Source organism: Fusarium solani (genome assembly GCF_023522795.1).
Source record: "Fusarium solani strain SB1 chromosome Unknown bctg00000008, whole genome shotgun sequence".
Taxonomy (NCBI): Eukaryota; Fungi; Ascomycota; class Sordariomycetes; order Hypocreales; family Nectriaceae; genus Fusarium; species Fusarium solani.
In genome coordinates, this window is record NW_027072148.1 from 2,400,777 (window position 1) to 2,419,991 (window position 19,215).

Genomic DNA, 19,215 nt, shown 5'->3' on the forward strand with positions numbered 1-19,215 from the left:
AGAAAAAATAACCTAAGGGATAAAGCTAAGAATTTACTTAAGTATTATATATATATATAGAAACTTAAATTATTTATTATAAGCTTACTTAAAGAGATTAAAGATTAAAAAAGTAATAATAATATAAAAGGAAGAAATTAAGGTTAACTTTACGCTCAAGGTAATAATAACCTTATTTAATTAAAACCCTAGGGAAACCTTAATATATATTAGTTTAGTAATTATATTACATTATATTAATAAGCAATATACTAAGAGTTAAGCGCTCTAAGAGCTTAGAAGAGTAATAGGCTCTTATTAGATTATAAGTGAGATAAAATTAAAGACTTATTTAAGGTAACAAGTCTATATTAGATTAACTAATTACGAAGGGTATATTACGTTCTTTAAGTATATCTATATTAATATTAAAGAGATAATAATACCCTAGGGAATTAATATATTATTTTTAATATTTATGATTATTAACTTTTTAACTATAGTTAATAATGAGAAATAATATTAATAATTTAAGAGAAAAATAAATAACCTTAAGATCTTTTTAACTTAAAAGTTTTATAAAAAAATAAAAAACCTTAAAGTATAATTTTCTTTATTCTATCTTATAAGAAACTATATTTATTACTTAATAAACATTTATTAAAACTATTAAAAAACCTTACTCTTTTATATAAGTTATAAGATAAGATAAATATCTTTAGCTATAAGAAGGCTAATAAGTTATCTTAATATAAAGGCATTAATTATACTATTTAGCTTATAGAGGGTAAACAACTCTCTTATAGATTAATGTATTTTCTTTTATATATTAAATTAATAAACTTATAAAAATGTATTATTAATAATGTCGGAAAGTAACCACTAGGCCAAAAAGCATAGCGCGCGACTTTAATTAGTAGTGCTTCCCTTATTGCCTACTATGCTGCTAATTTAATAAATAATATCTAAATGAGATATATCTAACACTCTAAGAGCCTTATTAAAACGCTTATTCTCTTTATTCTAAAGAAAAATAAAAGGCTTTATCTCTATATAGACTATAAGGGCCTTAATATTAATATTACTAAAAATTAAGAGCTTTTTTTCTTAATTTTAGAAATTATTAATGAAGTATAAGATATAAAGTATTTATCTAAGATTAATATATAATATATATATTAATATATCTATTTTAAGAAAGGTAATAAATAAAAGATTATATTTTATATATATTATAGCTATATTAAATATTTAGTTATATTATTTATGCTTATTAATATATTTATTATTTTTTAATATTATACTTATTAAGCCTTCAAAGGGCTTTTTAATATAATTTTTATAATGTGTTTAGATAATATCTTTATTATATTAAAGAATAAAAAATCTTATATAAATACCCTTAAAGAAATCTTAGGTTGTATATAAAAAATAAAATTATATATAAAGCTATTAAAATACTCGTTTTATTCATAAGAAATAAAATTCTTTGGGTTTATCTTATTAGGCGATAAGGTTTTAATAGACCCTTAATAAGTAAAGATAATTATAAAATAGCCTAAGCCTATTCCCTATAAGGAGATTTAAGTCTTTCTTAGGTTTTATAACTTTTATAAATACTTTATCTATTGGTACTTAAAGGTAATAAAATTACTTATAAGTATCATAAAGAGGAATATATATAAAAGGAAGCTAAGAAAATATTATTTAAATAATAAAAAAATAATAATATTTTATTAGCTTATTATTAAGTTTTAAAAAATATCTCTTTTTTATTATATAAATTTAATATAATTATTATATATAAAAATACATATATTATATATAATTATAATATATATCTTCTTATAGCTTAATAATTAAGGTAAGTAATACTATATTAGCTTTTAATTAAAGAAATTTAATTAAGTAAAATTTAATTATACTACCTTAGATTAAGAAAGAATAACTATTATTAAGTTATTTAAATTTTAGTAGTATTTCTTAATAGAGGCCGTAAATTAAATTAAAGTCCTTAATAATTATTAAAATTTATAAGTCTTTATAAAGATACCTAAGCTTAATAATAAATAAATAAGGCAATATATTTATCTTATATTATATAATTTTATGATTAGATATTATAAAGGTAAAATATATTTTATTAATGCCTTATTAAGACCTTTAAGATATATCTTAAAATAAATAAAGATTTCTTAACTTTTAGGTTTTTTAAATATAATACAGCTAGAATCTAGGCTATTATATAAGCCTAAGCTAAGGAGGTAAGGCTAAATATAAAGCCTATAATAAGACTAATAAAATCTTAGACCTTAGGAGGGACTAAGGTAAATAATAAGTCCTTAAGGGAAAGAAAATTCTTTATTTAACCTTAAGAAAATAATACTAAAAATGAACCTACTATGGATATAAATATTAAAAAATACATATAAGTACATATAATATATTAAGCGGTAATAGCTAGAAGGTATTATTTATATAATTATTTAAAAAACCTATTAATTTTATATTAAGTTATAATAAAACTTTTTATAGATCTTATTATAGGGTTATGTCTTATTTTATATAAGGACTAAGAGGTTAATATAATCTTGGTTATTATAAATAAGTATATAAAATATATTATATTTCTTTAATTATATATAGGCTTTTAATAGCCTTTTATCTTTAAGTTAATAATTAAGTACAATATATAAATTAGATTATTAAATATTATTTATATTATTTTATAGCTAATTATTATTAGAGGTAATTAAAGTTATTGTTAATACTATAATTTGTATATAACTTAATAATACATATGATAATTAATGTCTTTTTAAATAATACTCTTAAAGGCTATAACCTAGATAACCTAGATTTACGCCTAGTCTTTAATAAAGATTCCTTAGAGTAATATATATCTAAAGTCTAAGCGCGACTTATATATCTATTAAGAGGTTAAAAAAAATTAGTATTTATATAAAAGAAAGCTATTAAAAGAAAAATAAAATATTATAATTTTTATTATAAACCTATAGAGTTTTTTTAAAGAGACTTTATTATACTATATTATAAAAACTTAAAATTATAAAAAGAAAAAAAAACATTATTATCTTAATATATTAAATTATTTAAAATCCTTAAGAGGATTAATAAGTAAGTTTATTATATTATCTTATTAAATAAATACTTATAATTATATGATATCTTTTATATTAGCCTCCTTAAAATAGAGGTATAATATTAAAGACAAGATAAGAAAGATTTATTAATATTTAATAATAAAAAAGATAAAAAATAATATATAAGTAAAAGAGTTAAATAAAAGAAAAAAAATTAAAGGCTAAATTTATTACTTAGTTAAATAAAAGGGTTAGCTAATAAAATATAATTAATAGGTTAATATTAATAATATAAAATATATATAAGAGGTTATTAAGAAATAGTGAGAAATAATAATAAAAATAAAGTAAAAAAAAAGAAATTATTTAAAGTAATTATAATAAAAGAGGCATTGAGAGAATTAATAATAATAATAGTTAATATAGGTATTTATAAACCTAACTAAACTATTAGCCTAAAATTAAATTAATTAATTATATAACTAACTCTATATATTAAAATATTATAAAACTTATATTAAATTAATAATATCTTTAGAGAAAGGCTAAGGGCTATATGTATTTTAATAATATTACTATTAGCGAAGGAGGGCTATATAGATTATATTATAAATCTTATTAGTATTATTATTAAGATTAATAATAGCCTTAATTTCTTAATAAAAAGAAAATTAAGTAATTACTTATATATTATACCTAATATTAAAAAGATATAAGGCTAAAACTTAAGTATAATATTAAGAAAATTAAATATTTTTAATTTAAGGGAAATATAAATAAATTATAAAAAAACTATAAAGAGAACATAAATATATTATACTTATCTTAAGAGAATAAAATATAATAGCTAATTAAGCTTAATAGCTAGCTATAGTATTTCTATATATTATAATAGCTACCTAAGATTTATACAAATATAAATAAACTATATTAAAAATATAATAAATAAGTAATTTACTTATATAACTTTTTTATTTTAATAATCTTATATATAGAATAATAAGTAATCTTAAAGGTAAGATAAGTATTATTATGTTTATTACACTTAATATAATGAAAAAGGGTAATATTAATATATTTATAAAAAATTAAAATATATTAAAAAAAGAGTTAAGAGGGATTTAAAGAATTAATAATAATACTCTTAGCCTTAATTACTAAGTAAAAATACTTTATATATTAAGAGTTAGTCTCTATAAAGGAAGGGTAAGTAATATAATTAATCTTTTTATTACCTAATATCGTATGAAAAAATTAAAAGGGAACTATTAAGGTATTAAAAGAGAAATATTTTAAGAAAATAAGACCTATAAAGAAAGAAACATATAATAAGGATATATAAAATAAAAGATTTTTACATATATTATTATTATAATAATAAGGGAGAATATTATAGAAGTTATAATATATTACTTTTTTATTATTAAAGTAAATAAAAAGAAAATATATTTTATTATACATATAAAATAAAGCTATTAATATTAATAGCTACTAGCTTTTTTAGACTATTAAAAGAGTTTTAATATAGACTTATTTCCAGCTAAGATATTTAGCTTAAAAGGGAGGGATAATTATTATATTGCTTTATCTAAAACTTATATAATAATAGGCTTATATGCCCTAACCCTCTCGGCGGGGTAATATAAAAGAGTCCTTTATTTTATATTCTTAGATTTTATTTTAATTAAAATAATGATTAAAGTATATTAATTAATATCTTAATAATCTTAATAATAAAGGCTCTATACTTAAAGCCTAAAATCTTATTATACTTAAATTAATAAAGTTTATATATATAATTATTAATAGCTTTAATAATATATTAAAACTAGCTTAATTTATAATAAATAAGTTATATCTTAATTAATTAAAGAGATTAAAATCTAACCCCTTTATATAATAGCTTTCCCTTTAAATATTAATCTTTTAAGTATTTTGATAATTCTTAATTACTTATAAAGGCTAAAATCTTAAAGAATTATATATTTATTATTCTTATTAAAAGAGGTTTAATTATAATTAATAATATATAAATAATAATATTATAATAATTACTTTTTATAAAGACTTTTAACTAAATACTAAAAATAATATAGCTAATACCTATTAATATAACTTTTAATATAATTAAAATAACCTTATTAAGGTAATTTATAAGCTTTATAAAGGTATTAAAAGTACTTATAGTAAGCTATAAAAAATATTATTATAAAGCCCTTTAAAGTAATAAGTTAAATATAAAGCTTAATTAATAAATATAAATTAAACTTATAATCTTTAATTATAATATTTTTTTTTTAATTTTTTATTATTAAATTATAATATTAATAAAAGGTTTAATTTTATTAAAAAAAAGCTATTTTTATTAAAAATTCTTAAAAAAAATAAAAAATAAAAATAAAATCTTATTAATAGAGATATTATATTCCTCGAGGATATGTAAAATAATAATTAATATATAATATAATTTATAACCCTTATTATTAATATAAATATATTTTATAATATTAAATAAATAGATTAAAAAAGTCTTCTAGCTAACTAAGATCTAATTATATAGCTATAAGTATAATATTAAAAAATAAAGGTTATTAATATTATAGGTTTACTTAGAGGGATTAATTCTTGGAGTTAATATTAGAGTTTTATAAATATACAAAGTATTAGTATTAGACTTAGCGGTAAATAGAGGTTTATAGGTTTAATTAATTAAATTTATTTAGTTAAATAAATAATATATATATCTTAGTTTATATAAATATATAAATAATAAGAATTTTAATAATAATTTTAATAATAATTTTTATAAAATATAAATAAATATAATTAATTTATTTCTTTTAAGACTTATATAATTATTATAATATTTTTATTAATTTTATTAAATATTTTTAAATTATTTTTAAATTAAATTTTATAAAGTATTTTATATTAATTTTAATATTTAGTATTTTTATAATATAATATATTATTATATTATTTTATATTACTTAAAATAAAAATTAAAATATCTTAATTAATATCTTAGTAATTTTAATAATAAAAACTTTATATTTAAAGCCTAAGGTCTTAATAAGCTTAAATTAATAAGGTTTATATATATAATTATTAATAGCCTTAATAATATATTAAAATTAGCTATATTTATAATATATAACTTATATCTTAATTAGCTAAAATAATTAAAATCCCTTTTATATAATAACCTTCTTTAAATATTAATCTTTTAATTATATTAATAATTCTTAATTACTTAAAGAAATTAAAATCTTAAAGAATTATCTTTTTATTATTTTTATAAAAAAAAGTATAAGTATAATTAATAATACTTATAATTAATTAATTAATTAATAATATATTAATAAGATTATAATAACTTTTTATAAAGACCTTTAATTAATAAATTAAAATAATATAGCTAATATATATTAATATACCTTTTTATAAAATTAAGATAATCTTATTAAAGAGCTTTATAAGCTTTATAAAAATATAAAAAATACTTATAATAAGCTATAAGAGATAATATTATATAAAACTATTTAAGGTATTATAATAAGTATATAACTTATTAAATAAAAGGTTTAAATTAAACTTATAATCTTTAGCTATAATTTATTTTTATTTTATTTAGCCTTTTTTTACTTAATTATAATATAAATAATTAATTTAATTTTATTAAAAAAAGCTTTTTTTATTAAAGGCTTTTAAAAAAAAAAGCTAAAAAAAATAAAAATATTTTACTTAGAAAAAAATTAATTTCTTTAATAGCTTAAGAAATAATAATAATATATACTTATATAAGGCATAACTTATAACTTTTATTATTAATATTAATATCTTTTATAATATTAAATATAAAGATTAAAGAAGTCTTATAACTAGCTAGGATTTAGCTATATAGCTATAGGCATAATTACTGCGGTGAGCTTAGGTTAAGGTATTTATATAAGGGAATAAAAAGTAATAAATCTCTTATTATTAGGAAATAAAGGTTATTAGCGTTATAGGTTTTAAACTAATTAATTCTTAGAGTTAGCATTAGAGTTTAAACCTAAAAAGTATTAGCGCTAAGGCTTAGAAATAGACTTAGTAGTAGATAAAAGCCTATAGGTTTAATTAATTAAATTTATCTAATTAAATATATAATATATATATCTTAGCTTATATAAATATATAAATAATAATAATTTTAATAGTAATTTTAATAATAAATAATATAATATATTAATATACTTAGTAAGTAAGTATTTTAACTCAATAAGTATTTTAAAAAAATTATTTTTAATAATATAAATTATAATAAAAATATTATAAATTATTTAATTAATCTTAGCCCTTAATAATATAATCTTATATATATATTTATTTTTATTATTTTTATAAAAGACTTTATAACTTTTATAATTAGTTATAAGGAGTTATTATAATATATTTTAATTTATTTTTTAAGTTATTTAAATTAAGCTTTAGCCTTATATATAATCTTTAAGGTCCTTAAGACCTAAGAGATAAAAAGTATAATTTCCTTATTAATAGGTATTAAAGTCTATAGCTATATATTAAGCTTTAAGACTATAGCTTTTAAGTTAAAAGAAATAAAATTAATTAAATATTTTATTTTTTACTTATAAGTCTTTTTAAATAACTTAAAATATTTAAAATAAATAATAAAAATAAATTAATATATAAAGCTAAATTATAAGATAGTAGGCCTTAATAGCTAGATTAAGGTAAAAATTATAAATAAAAGGTAAGTCTCTATTATATATTAGACTTTAATTTACTAAGTCCTCTAAGAGCCCTTAGCTATAAGATATTATACTAAGGTAGAGTTATATAACCCTATACCCGAGGTTTAGTTAATTAGCTAGCCTTAACCTATTTAAGAATTATACTCTTATAATTACCTCCCCTCTAAAGATCTTAGTCCCTAAGATCTTTTTAACTAAATTTAAATTTTAAATAATTTCTTTTATTACCTTTATACCTAGCTAAGTTATATATATTATATTAGTAATATATTATTTATTATTATTTATTTTTTTTTATAATATTTTTATATTATATTATAAATAATTAGGTTTTTTTTATTAGCTATTAATAATAATAAATAATTTTAATTAGTAATAATATTAATAGCTTTTTTTTATTTTAGCTTATTAATATTTATAAAAAAATAAATATTATAATTATATTTATTATTTTTATTTATTTTTATTTTTATTTTTATAATATTTTCCTCTCTTATAATTAATAATCTTTATTTATATTATTATTAATTATTTTCTAATAAATTAATTATATTTATCTTATCTTTTTATATATATATCTTTATATAATATAACTTTAATCTTAATATTAGTTTTAGAGACTTAGAACTTAATTATAAGCCTTACCTTTAATATATTATTAAGCTTTATTAAGATACTTATACCTTATATATATATTTTAAGGATTAAGCCTATAACCGCCTAAAATATATAATATATAAGTTTACTTATTATAAGTATAATAATATAAGTATTTTTATTTATATTATTAATAAGCGCCTTATTAATAATTATTTAGATTCTTAATAAAGTCCTTAGGGCTACCTAATAATATTAAAATATTGCTATAGCCTTTTATACTTATAATACTTTTATTAACCTAGCTCTAATAAATACTCTTACTCTTATTAATATTTAGTATATTATTAAGGCCCTTAATATTTATAATTTAATATAAAAGAATATTATTAATTACTTAAGAGCTCCTTATAAGGCTATTAATTTCTTAAAGATTATTAAGTATATATTATAAAAATTAGCTATAACTTAAGAGCTTATTACTTTTAATATTTTTATATAGGTTTATCTTTATTTATTTTTTATTATTTTACTTTTATTAACTTATAATAAAGTAATTAATAATTTAACCCTCTTAATTTATAGTATTATATTATTATTATTTAGCCTTTATACTTTTAAGATAATACTTAACTTAGTATATTTACTTATATATTAATTTATCTTATTTTTACTAAGAATATTATTATAAATAATAAAAAAACTTTAATTTATTTTTATATTAATTTTATTTCTTTTCTTATTATAAAGCTTTTTAATAATAAATATAAATAATCTCTTTTATATATTATTTATTATATTAATACTTTTTTAATTCCTTATAAAGCCTAAAATAAAAATAAGAGCTTAGATCTTAATAATAATAATAATATTAACTTATTAATTATTATTACCCTTATTTACCCTTATAAGAGATATTATATAGCTATAAATAATACTTAGCTAAGGGCTTAATTTATTATTATTATTAATACTTCTTAAAATCTTCTTAACCCTTAAGTTTATATCTTAGTTATTTTTTATTTATTATTCTTTATATTTATTTCTTAATTAATTTATTTATTTTTATTTAGCAAGAGATCTCTTTTTTTACTTATAGCTTTATTATTTATTATTTATTATATTTTTATTATTTATTATTTCTATATAAATAACTTAATTTAAATTTTTTATTTTATTTTTACTTTTATTTTCTTTATATATTTTCCTAGGTATTATTTTATTTTTTATAATATTTTTATATTACTTTATAATATTTCTTAATTATTACTTATATATTTATAAGATAATAATTTAATTCCTAGGTATTATATTTTATAAGTTATTCTTTTTATTTTATAAAGTAATATATCTCCTTATTAATAGCTTTATATAATATTACTTTTTTTATCTCTTATTTATTAGGCTTATCTTTAAGCTTTAATAAGTCTTAAGACTTATAGGCTTTTTCTTATTAATTATTTTATAATTCTAATAGTAATATATAAAAGATATTATATATATATTAATAGGCTTTAAAAAGTTTAATATTATAGGCTTATTTATTATATCTCTTAGTAATCTTAACTTTAATAAATCTAAGTATTAGCTTTAAGTATTTAAATCTCTAATTTCTTATTAATATATTAATAACTTATCCCTCTTAGTATTCTTAAGGAATATACTTTATATTATAATATTTAGCTTATAACTTTAAAGCCTTTTACTAATATTTTTATACCCTTTCCTTAATTTATCTTAAGATCTCTAAATACTTTATAATACCTTAGATATTAATCTTAACCTTAATAAGTATATACTTAATACTTCTTAGGTAATAGCTAAAAAATACTTATATAAGTAATACTTTAATAATTAAGTATTTATTATTATTATAAGTAAATATTATATCTAATAATTAGCTTACTTAGTACTTAGGCTTATTTCTTAAGTATATCTTAAGATATTTTTCTAAAATTTAATATATTTTTTTTATTTAATTATTAATCTAGGGATAATATATAATAAATAATTAATAATAAATTTTTTTTTTTATAAGATTTACTTAAAACTTACTTATAATAAGTTTATTATAATTATTAATAATACCTTTTAGTATATTAAAGTAGGTTTTTATATATTTATATAATAAAGCTATAAGCTTTATAGCTTTAAGTTACTTTATAATTAATATAAATATTATATATTTAATTATCTTATATATAATTACTAGGATTATATTATAGCGCTTATTATTATTTTTTATATTATTTAATAATTTTATAATAAAGTCTAAGTTAATCTCTTAAAATAAATATAATAATAATAATTATAATTATAATTAATTATATAGCTTATACCTTAATACTTAAATACCTTAATAAATTAAATAGCTTTTTATATACTTATAGAGATTATTTAGAATACTTAGCTAATAAAACTTTCTTTTAATTAGGTCTAAGGTCTTTTAAGACCTTATATATCTTACTCTTAAGTTATTATAATATTTCTATAAGATTTCTTTATATAAGGCGCTTTATTTAAGGATTATTAATTATCTTTTAAATTATAATAACTATAAGTTATTAATTTAATAGCCTTTATAGTTTTTAGCTACTTTATATACTTTTTTTATTAGCTCTTAATATTATTAATCTTAGCTTTATAATTCCTTAATTAATATCTTAAGTCTCTATAAGAGTAAAGAAAAAAGTATTATTTTATTTTTTATAAGAAGTCTTATAACTAGATATAAGATATATTACTCTAGAATAATAACCCTAGCTATAGATAAGTCCCTAAGGGCTCTATAAGAGCTCTCTCCTTTTTAAGCTATCCGCGAAGTATTTACTTTAGTCTTTTTTGCCCTTTAGCGCTAAGTTATAATTATAGATATTAAGTAATAAGTAATACTCTTAGGTATATACCTATTAAAAAAAAAGAGGTCCTTTTATTATAACTTATATAATATAAATATATATCTTAATTATTAATATCTTACTTTTAAGTTTAATAATTTTTTTTTAAATACTTAATATAAGCTTATATATAAAAATAAGTTTCTTAACTAAAATTAAAAATATATCTTTATAAGAGACTTTCCCCTTTATATAATTAAGTCTTCTTAAGAGGTTATTTATTAGATTTTTTATATTTAGCTAATATTAGATATTAAAGTTAAAAGTAAATAGCTTATATATTTATTTAGCTAATCTTCCTTTAAGCTCTTTTAATAAGGTATTTATAATACCTATAAGAGCTTAGTAATCTATAAAAATAAAAAACTTCTTTAATAGCCCTTAAAAGTAATAACTCTAATATTCTAGACTATTAATAATAATAAAAAGCTTTTATTAACTTATTACCTAATATTACTTAATATCTTAGAGTTTTTTTAATTAATAAGTAATAAGTCTTTATTATAAGTCTATAAGCTAAGTTAAGATATTAAATATAGCCTTAATTAATATATCTATTTTTACTTTTATTAGTTTAAATAAGTCTTAATATTAAAGAATAATTATAAAATAAAATATAAGCTTTAAGTTTTAAAAAGCCTTATTAGTCTTTTCTTTTTACTTAAAGTTATTTATTTTTTTTTTATTTTAATTACCCTTAAGTATTCTTATTAATAGCCTTATAATTATTAAGTAATAAGCTATAAACTTTTTATAGAAGTTATAAAACCCTAGGAAGACTTATATATCTTTAAATAAGGTAGGTATAAGTTATTTTTTAATAAACTTAACCCTTAAGGGCTTTATTTATATACCTTCGTATATAATAATATATCTTAGGAATTTTATATTTTATTAATAAAAATTATACTTAGATAGCTTCTTATAGAGCTATACCTTAATAAGCCTATAAAGTATTTTCTATAAGTATTTTATATATTTCTCTTAAGTCTAAGAGTAAACTAAGATATTATTTATATATAAGATATAATATATACTTAGAATATAATTAATATATTAATTAGCCTAAAAGGTATAATTATATATTTAAAATAATTATATTTAATATAAAAAGTTATCTTTTAGTAATTAGCCTTAATAATTTTAATTTAATAATATATATCTTAGATATTAATCTTTAAGATTTATTTAATATTATTTAGCCTATTTAATAAATTACTAATTAAAAGGAATAAATAATAATTCTTAATAATAACCTTATTTAGGCCCTTATAGTTTATATAAAGTCTTAAGCCTTTATTTTTTTTTAAAATAAAAAAATTAATACCTTAGCTTAGCTTATAAAGTATTATATTTTATTATTAATTATATTCTTAGTAATATATTTTTATAAAGCTTAATATTATATCTTATTTATAAGATATAATAAATTATATAGTAATTCTTTACCTTTTATTAAGTTAATCTTATAGATTACCTTTAAGATTAATATTATTTTTATTACTTACTTATTAAAGACTTCTTTAAATCCTTAAAATTTAATAAAAAAACTTCCTTAAAGTTTTTTATATCTTATTTTTTTTTAAGCTTATATCTTATTAAGTTATCTCTTATAGGGTTAAGAAAGCTATAATATATAATATATATATTTTCTTTTTATTTTTAATAAGCTCTTAGGTAAAAGAATTAAAATTTATTATAGCTATTATAATATAATATTACTTATTAGCTTTATAGTTTATAATAATACTTTCTTATTTTATTAAGTAATTAGCTATAATAATATTATAGTTTTTATATCTTAATTTTAATCCTATAAGTACTTATTAAACCTTTTAAGGCCTTTTATAAAAATTAATAAAAAAAAAAGTAAGCTAATAAGTATTTCCCTTATAGCTTTAATTACCTTTAAAAGACTTAAAATTAAAAATAATATAATTTATAATAGGCTTAAGCCTTAGCTTCCTTATAAGCTTTATATTAATTATATTAATCTCTATACTTATATCTATAAGGACTAAGATTTCTTTTTTATTAAGCCCTCTAAGAATTAATATAAATACTAAGGCTACTTTATTTATTAATACCTATTAATATTACTATAAGGTTAAAGGTTTAGGTTTAACCTTTACCCTAATTAGTTTTCTAAGTTATTTAGATTTTTAGCCTTAATTTAGTTAATCTTTATTAATTATTCTCCCCTTAGGCCTAATAATATCTAGTTTATAAAATTTATTTTATTAATATAAGTTTTAATATAATATACCTAAGATTTATACCTTTATTTTTTATATCTTTAATATTTTATTATAGGTTTTTATTATTATTATAGCTAATAAGATATTAATATAAAGGAGTTTAACTTATTTATACTTAAGTATTTTTATTTTCTAGGGTTTTAAAAGAGATATCTTAAAAAAAATTACTTTTATTACTTCCTTTAAAGCTTTTTTTATAAGGTAAGTAATACCTTTTATATAATAACTTAAAGCCCTCTTAGAGGTATTTTTATTTAAAGTTAGTATTTTAAGTTATAAAAAATAACTAAAGCCTTTTTACCTCTTAGGTAATATCTCTCGCCTTATTTAAGGGAAATCTTTACCTTTTAAGTTTTTTCTTAACTTAGTTTTATAAATAATAAAAAAAATAATAAGTAATTATTTTTTTTTTTTTTTTATTTAATATATCGCGAAGTATTCTCTAATATATAAAATATTATATTAAGGTCTTTTTTATAGCTTACTTAATAATTATAAATTAATCTCTAATTTATTTCTTTTAAAGTTTTAAATTAATATATTATCTAAGTATAAATACTTTAAACTCTTTTTAAGATAATTCCTCGCTTAATAAGCTAATAATATAATTTCTTTAATAAATTTATAATAAATAATATAACTTTATTAAAGATTATTTAATTTATTATATTAATATTATACCTATATATAATTAATTATTAGACTTAATAGCTTATAGCTAATTATAAATCTTTATTATAAAAATAGCCTTATTAAAGGTCTTATAGTTATATTATAATAGCTATTTATAGTCCTTCTTAAGACCTCTAGCTAATTAAGCTATAAATTAAGTAAAAATATATATATTATTAATAAGTATTTTTAAAATAATTACTTATATTTCTTACTTTTCTTATCTCTTATATCTTTATTCTTACTTATAACTTTATTTAAATTATTTTAATAAGCTAAAGTTAATAAATAACTCTAAAAAGCTCTTTTATTTATAGCGCATTAAATTACCTCTCTTATAATATATAATTAATAAGACTAGCCCTCTAAGTTAAGGTTATTATTCCTTATTAAGGAGATAAGTAATCCCTTTTAATAATATTAATAAGCTCTTAGTCTTAACCTAGGGATTAATATAATATAATTTTTATTATCTCTTATTCTCTTAGATTAACTTATTAATATTTCTTGCTATAGTTTAATACTATAGTATCTTAGGTTTAAAGGTAATATTCCCCTCTATATTAAAGGAGCTATTAAGGAATGCCCTTAAAGTATATAGCCTAGGGCTATAATATAATTCTCTTAATAACTTATTTATCTTAATTTTATACTAATTATCTATTAAGTAAGAAAAAATTAAAGAATTATAAGATAATAGGCCTTAATAGCTAGATTAAGGTAAAAATTATAAATAAAAGGTAGGTCTTTATTATATATAAGACTTTAATTTATTAAGTCTTTTAAGAGCCCTTAGCTATAAGATATTATACTAGGGTAAAGTTATATAACCTTATACCCGAGGTTTAGCTAATTAGCTAGTCTTAACCTATTTAGGAACTATACTCTTATATAAATATAAATTTTTTTATAATATTATTTAAAGTTAATTAATTAATAGTTTTTATAATTATTAAAAATTATAAAATAATAAAACTTAATTAATTAATTAATTATATATTAATTAAAACTATTAAATTATTTAAAATTTATATTATTATTAATATAATTATTTTAAGTAATTATAATAACTTAATTATTTAAGATAATACTTTTTAAATATTTATATAAGCTAAGATATATATATTATATATTTAACTAAATAAGTTTAATTCATTAAACTTATAGACCTTTATCTACTACTAAGTAAAACTCTAATCTTAACTCTAAGAACTAATCCCTCTAAGTAAACTTATAATACTAATAACTTATATTTCTTAATATTATTATACTTATAGCTATATTCTTTAATTTTCTTAATAAGACCTTATATTATTAATATCTAAATATATCTAACTAAATACTAGTTTAATATTATAAAAGGTATTAATATTAATAATAAGGGTTATAAGCTATACTTTATATTAATTATTATCTTATAAGTCTTTAAGGAATATAATATCTCTATTAATAAGTTTTTTTTTTTTTTTAATTTCTTTTTAAGAGCTTTTAATAAAAAAAGCTTTTTTTTAATAAAATTAAATCTTTTATTAATATTATAATTAAATAAAAAGAAATTAAATAAAAAAGAAAAATATTATAATTAAAAATTATAAGTTTAATTTATATTAATTAGCTAAGCCTTATAATTAATTTAATATTTTAAAGGGCTTTATTTAATATTATTTCTTATAGCTTATTATAAGTATTTTTAATACTTTTATAAAGCTTATAAATTATCTTAATAAAGTTATTTTAATTATATTAAAAGTTATATTAATAAATATTAATTATATTATTTTAATTATTTAATTAAAGGTTTTTATAAAAAATAATTATTATAATTTTATTATTAATATATTATTAATTAATTATTATCAGCTATAATTAAATCTCTTTTAATACAAATAATAAAAATATAATTCTTTAAGATTTTAATCTTTTTAAGTAATTAAAAATTATAAAAATAATTAAAAAATTAATATTAAAAGGAAGAGTTATTATATAAAGGGGATCTTAATCTCTTTAGCTAATTAAGATATAATTTATTTATTATAAATAAAGTTAATTTTAATATATTATTAAAGCTATTAATAATTATATAAATATATTAGATTAGACCCTGTACAATAGCTCAGAGGGTGGTCACGTGCCTTCAATGTCGGGCCGGGTGATCTCCGGATCGTCGTCACACTAGGCCCAATTAGGAAGGTCAAGTCGTGGCCCAAAAGGGAAAGAGGGGATTCCCATAGGAATAACAACACAAGCAATACACACAGGTTCAAGGAGAAGCCCGACTTATCAACAAAATAAACCATATTACTTTAAACCTATTAAGACCTTAGGCTTTAAGTATAAAGATATTATTATTAAAGTTATTAAGATATTAATTAAGATACTTTAATTTTTATTTTAAGTAAAATAAAGTCTAAGAATAATATTTTTATACTTAACTCTTTAATAATTATATTTATAAAAGAAATATATCTTAAGCTCTTAATATTATTTAATAAAATTTAAAGCTTAATATATATTAATTAATAATAGATTATAATTAATAAATAATTAATTATTTATATTTTTAATATTATATAACTAAGAGGGGGAGATTCTTATAAATTTAAGTTAAAAATAAAATAAATTAAAATGTCTTCTTTTAAATTAAATAACTTATATAACTTTAAGATAAAATTATATTAAGATTAAATATATTTTTATTAATAACTAAGACTCTTTTAAGAGATTATATAATATTTACAATTATATATTTATTTAATATTTAATTTTTATAAATATTATACTTTAATTTAATATATACTAAATTTATATTAGAGATATAATTAGTAAAATATAATAATAATAGTTTTTATTATTGTAATATATAAGCGGGGAAATTTAGAAAACTATTAGAAATTTTTCTTACCCATTATACCCTTAGAACTATTATATAAGGTCTAATCTCATATTTCTTAACCCTTTTCTTAAAACCTCATACATTTATCATCTCCGACCATGGCTCAGATCTCCGGCCAATGCAACCCTCGGTTCTCCAAGCTTCGCGACTTGATGCAACAATTCATCACGTCCGGGCAAGATATCGGAGCCAGTCTATGCGTCAACATCAATGGTGACGAAAATGTCGTGGACATCTGGGGTGGCTGGGCGGACCCAGCAGCCGAACAGCCCTGGGAAAGGGAAACCGTGGTGAACGTCTTCTCAACCACGAAGCTGGTCACCAACCTCGCGGCTCTTATGTTGATTTCCCGTGGCATACTCCGTCCTGAGGACAAGGTTGCCCATCATTGGCCCGAGTTTGCAGAGAACGGGAAGTCTGAGGTCACGGTTGGCCAAGTCTTAGCCCACACAGCGGGCCTCAGCGCATGGCAGGACGATATGACACTGGAGGAGTTGTGCGATGCCAAAGGGGCAACCGACAAGCTGGCCCGTCAGGCAACGCTATGGGTTCCAGGCAGCGCAATGGGATACCACGGTGTCTCGCAGGGGTTTCTCGTTGGGGAGCTGGTGCGCAGGAAGACGGGAATGTCCCTCGATGAGTTCGTAACAAAGGAGATTTGTCAGCCGCTCGGCATCGGGTCGGACTTCCAGCTCGGATGCCGCAAGGAAGACCGGAGCCGAGTGGCCCCTGTCGTGCCTCCACCGGGACCTTCGATCCAAGAGGCACTTGAGCAGATAGGATGTGAACCGGAGTCGATCACAATGCGAACATTGTGTAACCCCCTGCTCACAGCTGAGGACGCCAATACTATTCTCTGGAGGTCCAGCGTGTTGGGCTCAGTCAACGGCCACACAAACGCCAGGGCCTTGGTCAAGATCCTCTCCTGCATCTCGCTTGGCGGCATATGCGCGGACGGTGGCCATCGCCTGCTGTCGGCCGAGGCCGTGAAACTGGCACTTTCGGAACATGCGAGCGGTGTGGATTTGGTCACAGGGCGGCCCGGGAGGCGCGGACTTGGGATTTACCTCACCGGGCCTGGCTCGGGAATCGTCGAAGGCAAGCTTCCAGAGGGCAGTGTTGGATGGGGTAGCGGTTGGGGAGGTTCCATTGTGGTGATGGATAGGGACAGGGGGCTTACGATCGCATATGTCATGAACAGGATGTTGAGTGCAGAGCACCCTTCCCCAGCTGCGTTTATTAAGGCGGTTTATGAGATACTTGGAGTTACCCTTGATGCCTAACTAGTCTCCGTTCAACCCCCTCTAGTCCAGGTCCTAACCTCAAGTCCTCGGGGATCAATCTCACGCCCCCTTGCCTTACAATTCATTCCGGCCTGCGTTGTCATATTAGAACTAAGCATAATTGAAACCGTAAAGTTACGCACATAAGTTACAGTAGTCGGTGGTGAGTGGGCGCTTTCTTCCACACCAGATACTTCCCTTACATTTGTCTGTCTAGCTAGTCAACACACGATTACATACCGAAATAGGAGAAAGACTCACGGTAATTGCAATACTGGTGCTGTACGATATGCCCACTCTCACACACGATTCGGATGGAATAGTTGTCGCAGTCGTTGCAGTACGATTGGGCTATCATCTGGTCGTAGTATCTTGACTAGCTGTCTTAGTTGGGAGCTGCACAGGGGGGGCGGGCGAAGTTGAGATTTATTAAAATAGGGGGATGAGGGTAAAGAGGATCAGCGACGGACAGTCGACCTTTTATAGAGCTTGCTAATTGCCGTATTATGCGACAACAACGCCATTTTTAAGTGACAATGTGAAACTATCTTGCTGAGATGAACAACTTTTCTCGAACCGTGCAGTAATGCTGTCGCTTGCGCCTACCAGCTATCTCTAAGCCTCCGCCACATAAGACTCTACATGATTGTCGCGCCGTCCTTCGCGCTTCTATAGGCATTCGCTGCGCAAGAAGAGATGAAAGGTTCGTATTGGCCAGTACTCAAGAGAGTTAGAAGATCATTTGTCATTGATATCCCCGATCCCTTGCCTTCCCGTC

The 19,215-nt window shown here is 19.9% G+C and overlaps 1 protein-coding gene across 1 annotated transcript; it reads left to right on the top strand.

Annotated features, from left to right (window-relative positions):
* Window positions 1–17,252: 17,252 nt before the first annotated feature.
* MRS44_012810 (uncharacterized protein) lies at window positions 17,253–18,437 on the top strand (the record flags this gene model as incomplete). The annotated part of the gene is made up of 1 exon (XM_065618924.1): window positions 17,253–18,437. The coding sequence occupies one exon, from the start codon at window positions 17,253–17,255 to the stop codon at window positions 18,435–18,437; it is 1,185 nt and encodes a 394-aa protein (XP_065474996.1).
* Window positions 18,438–19,215: the final 778 nt, after the last annotated feature.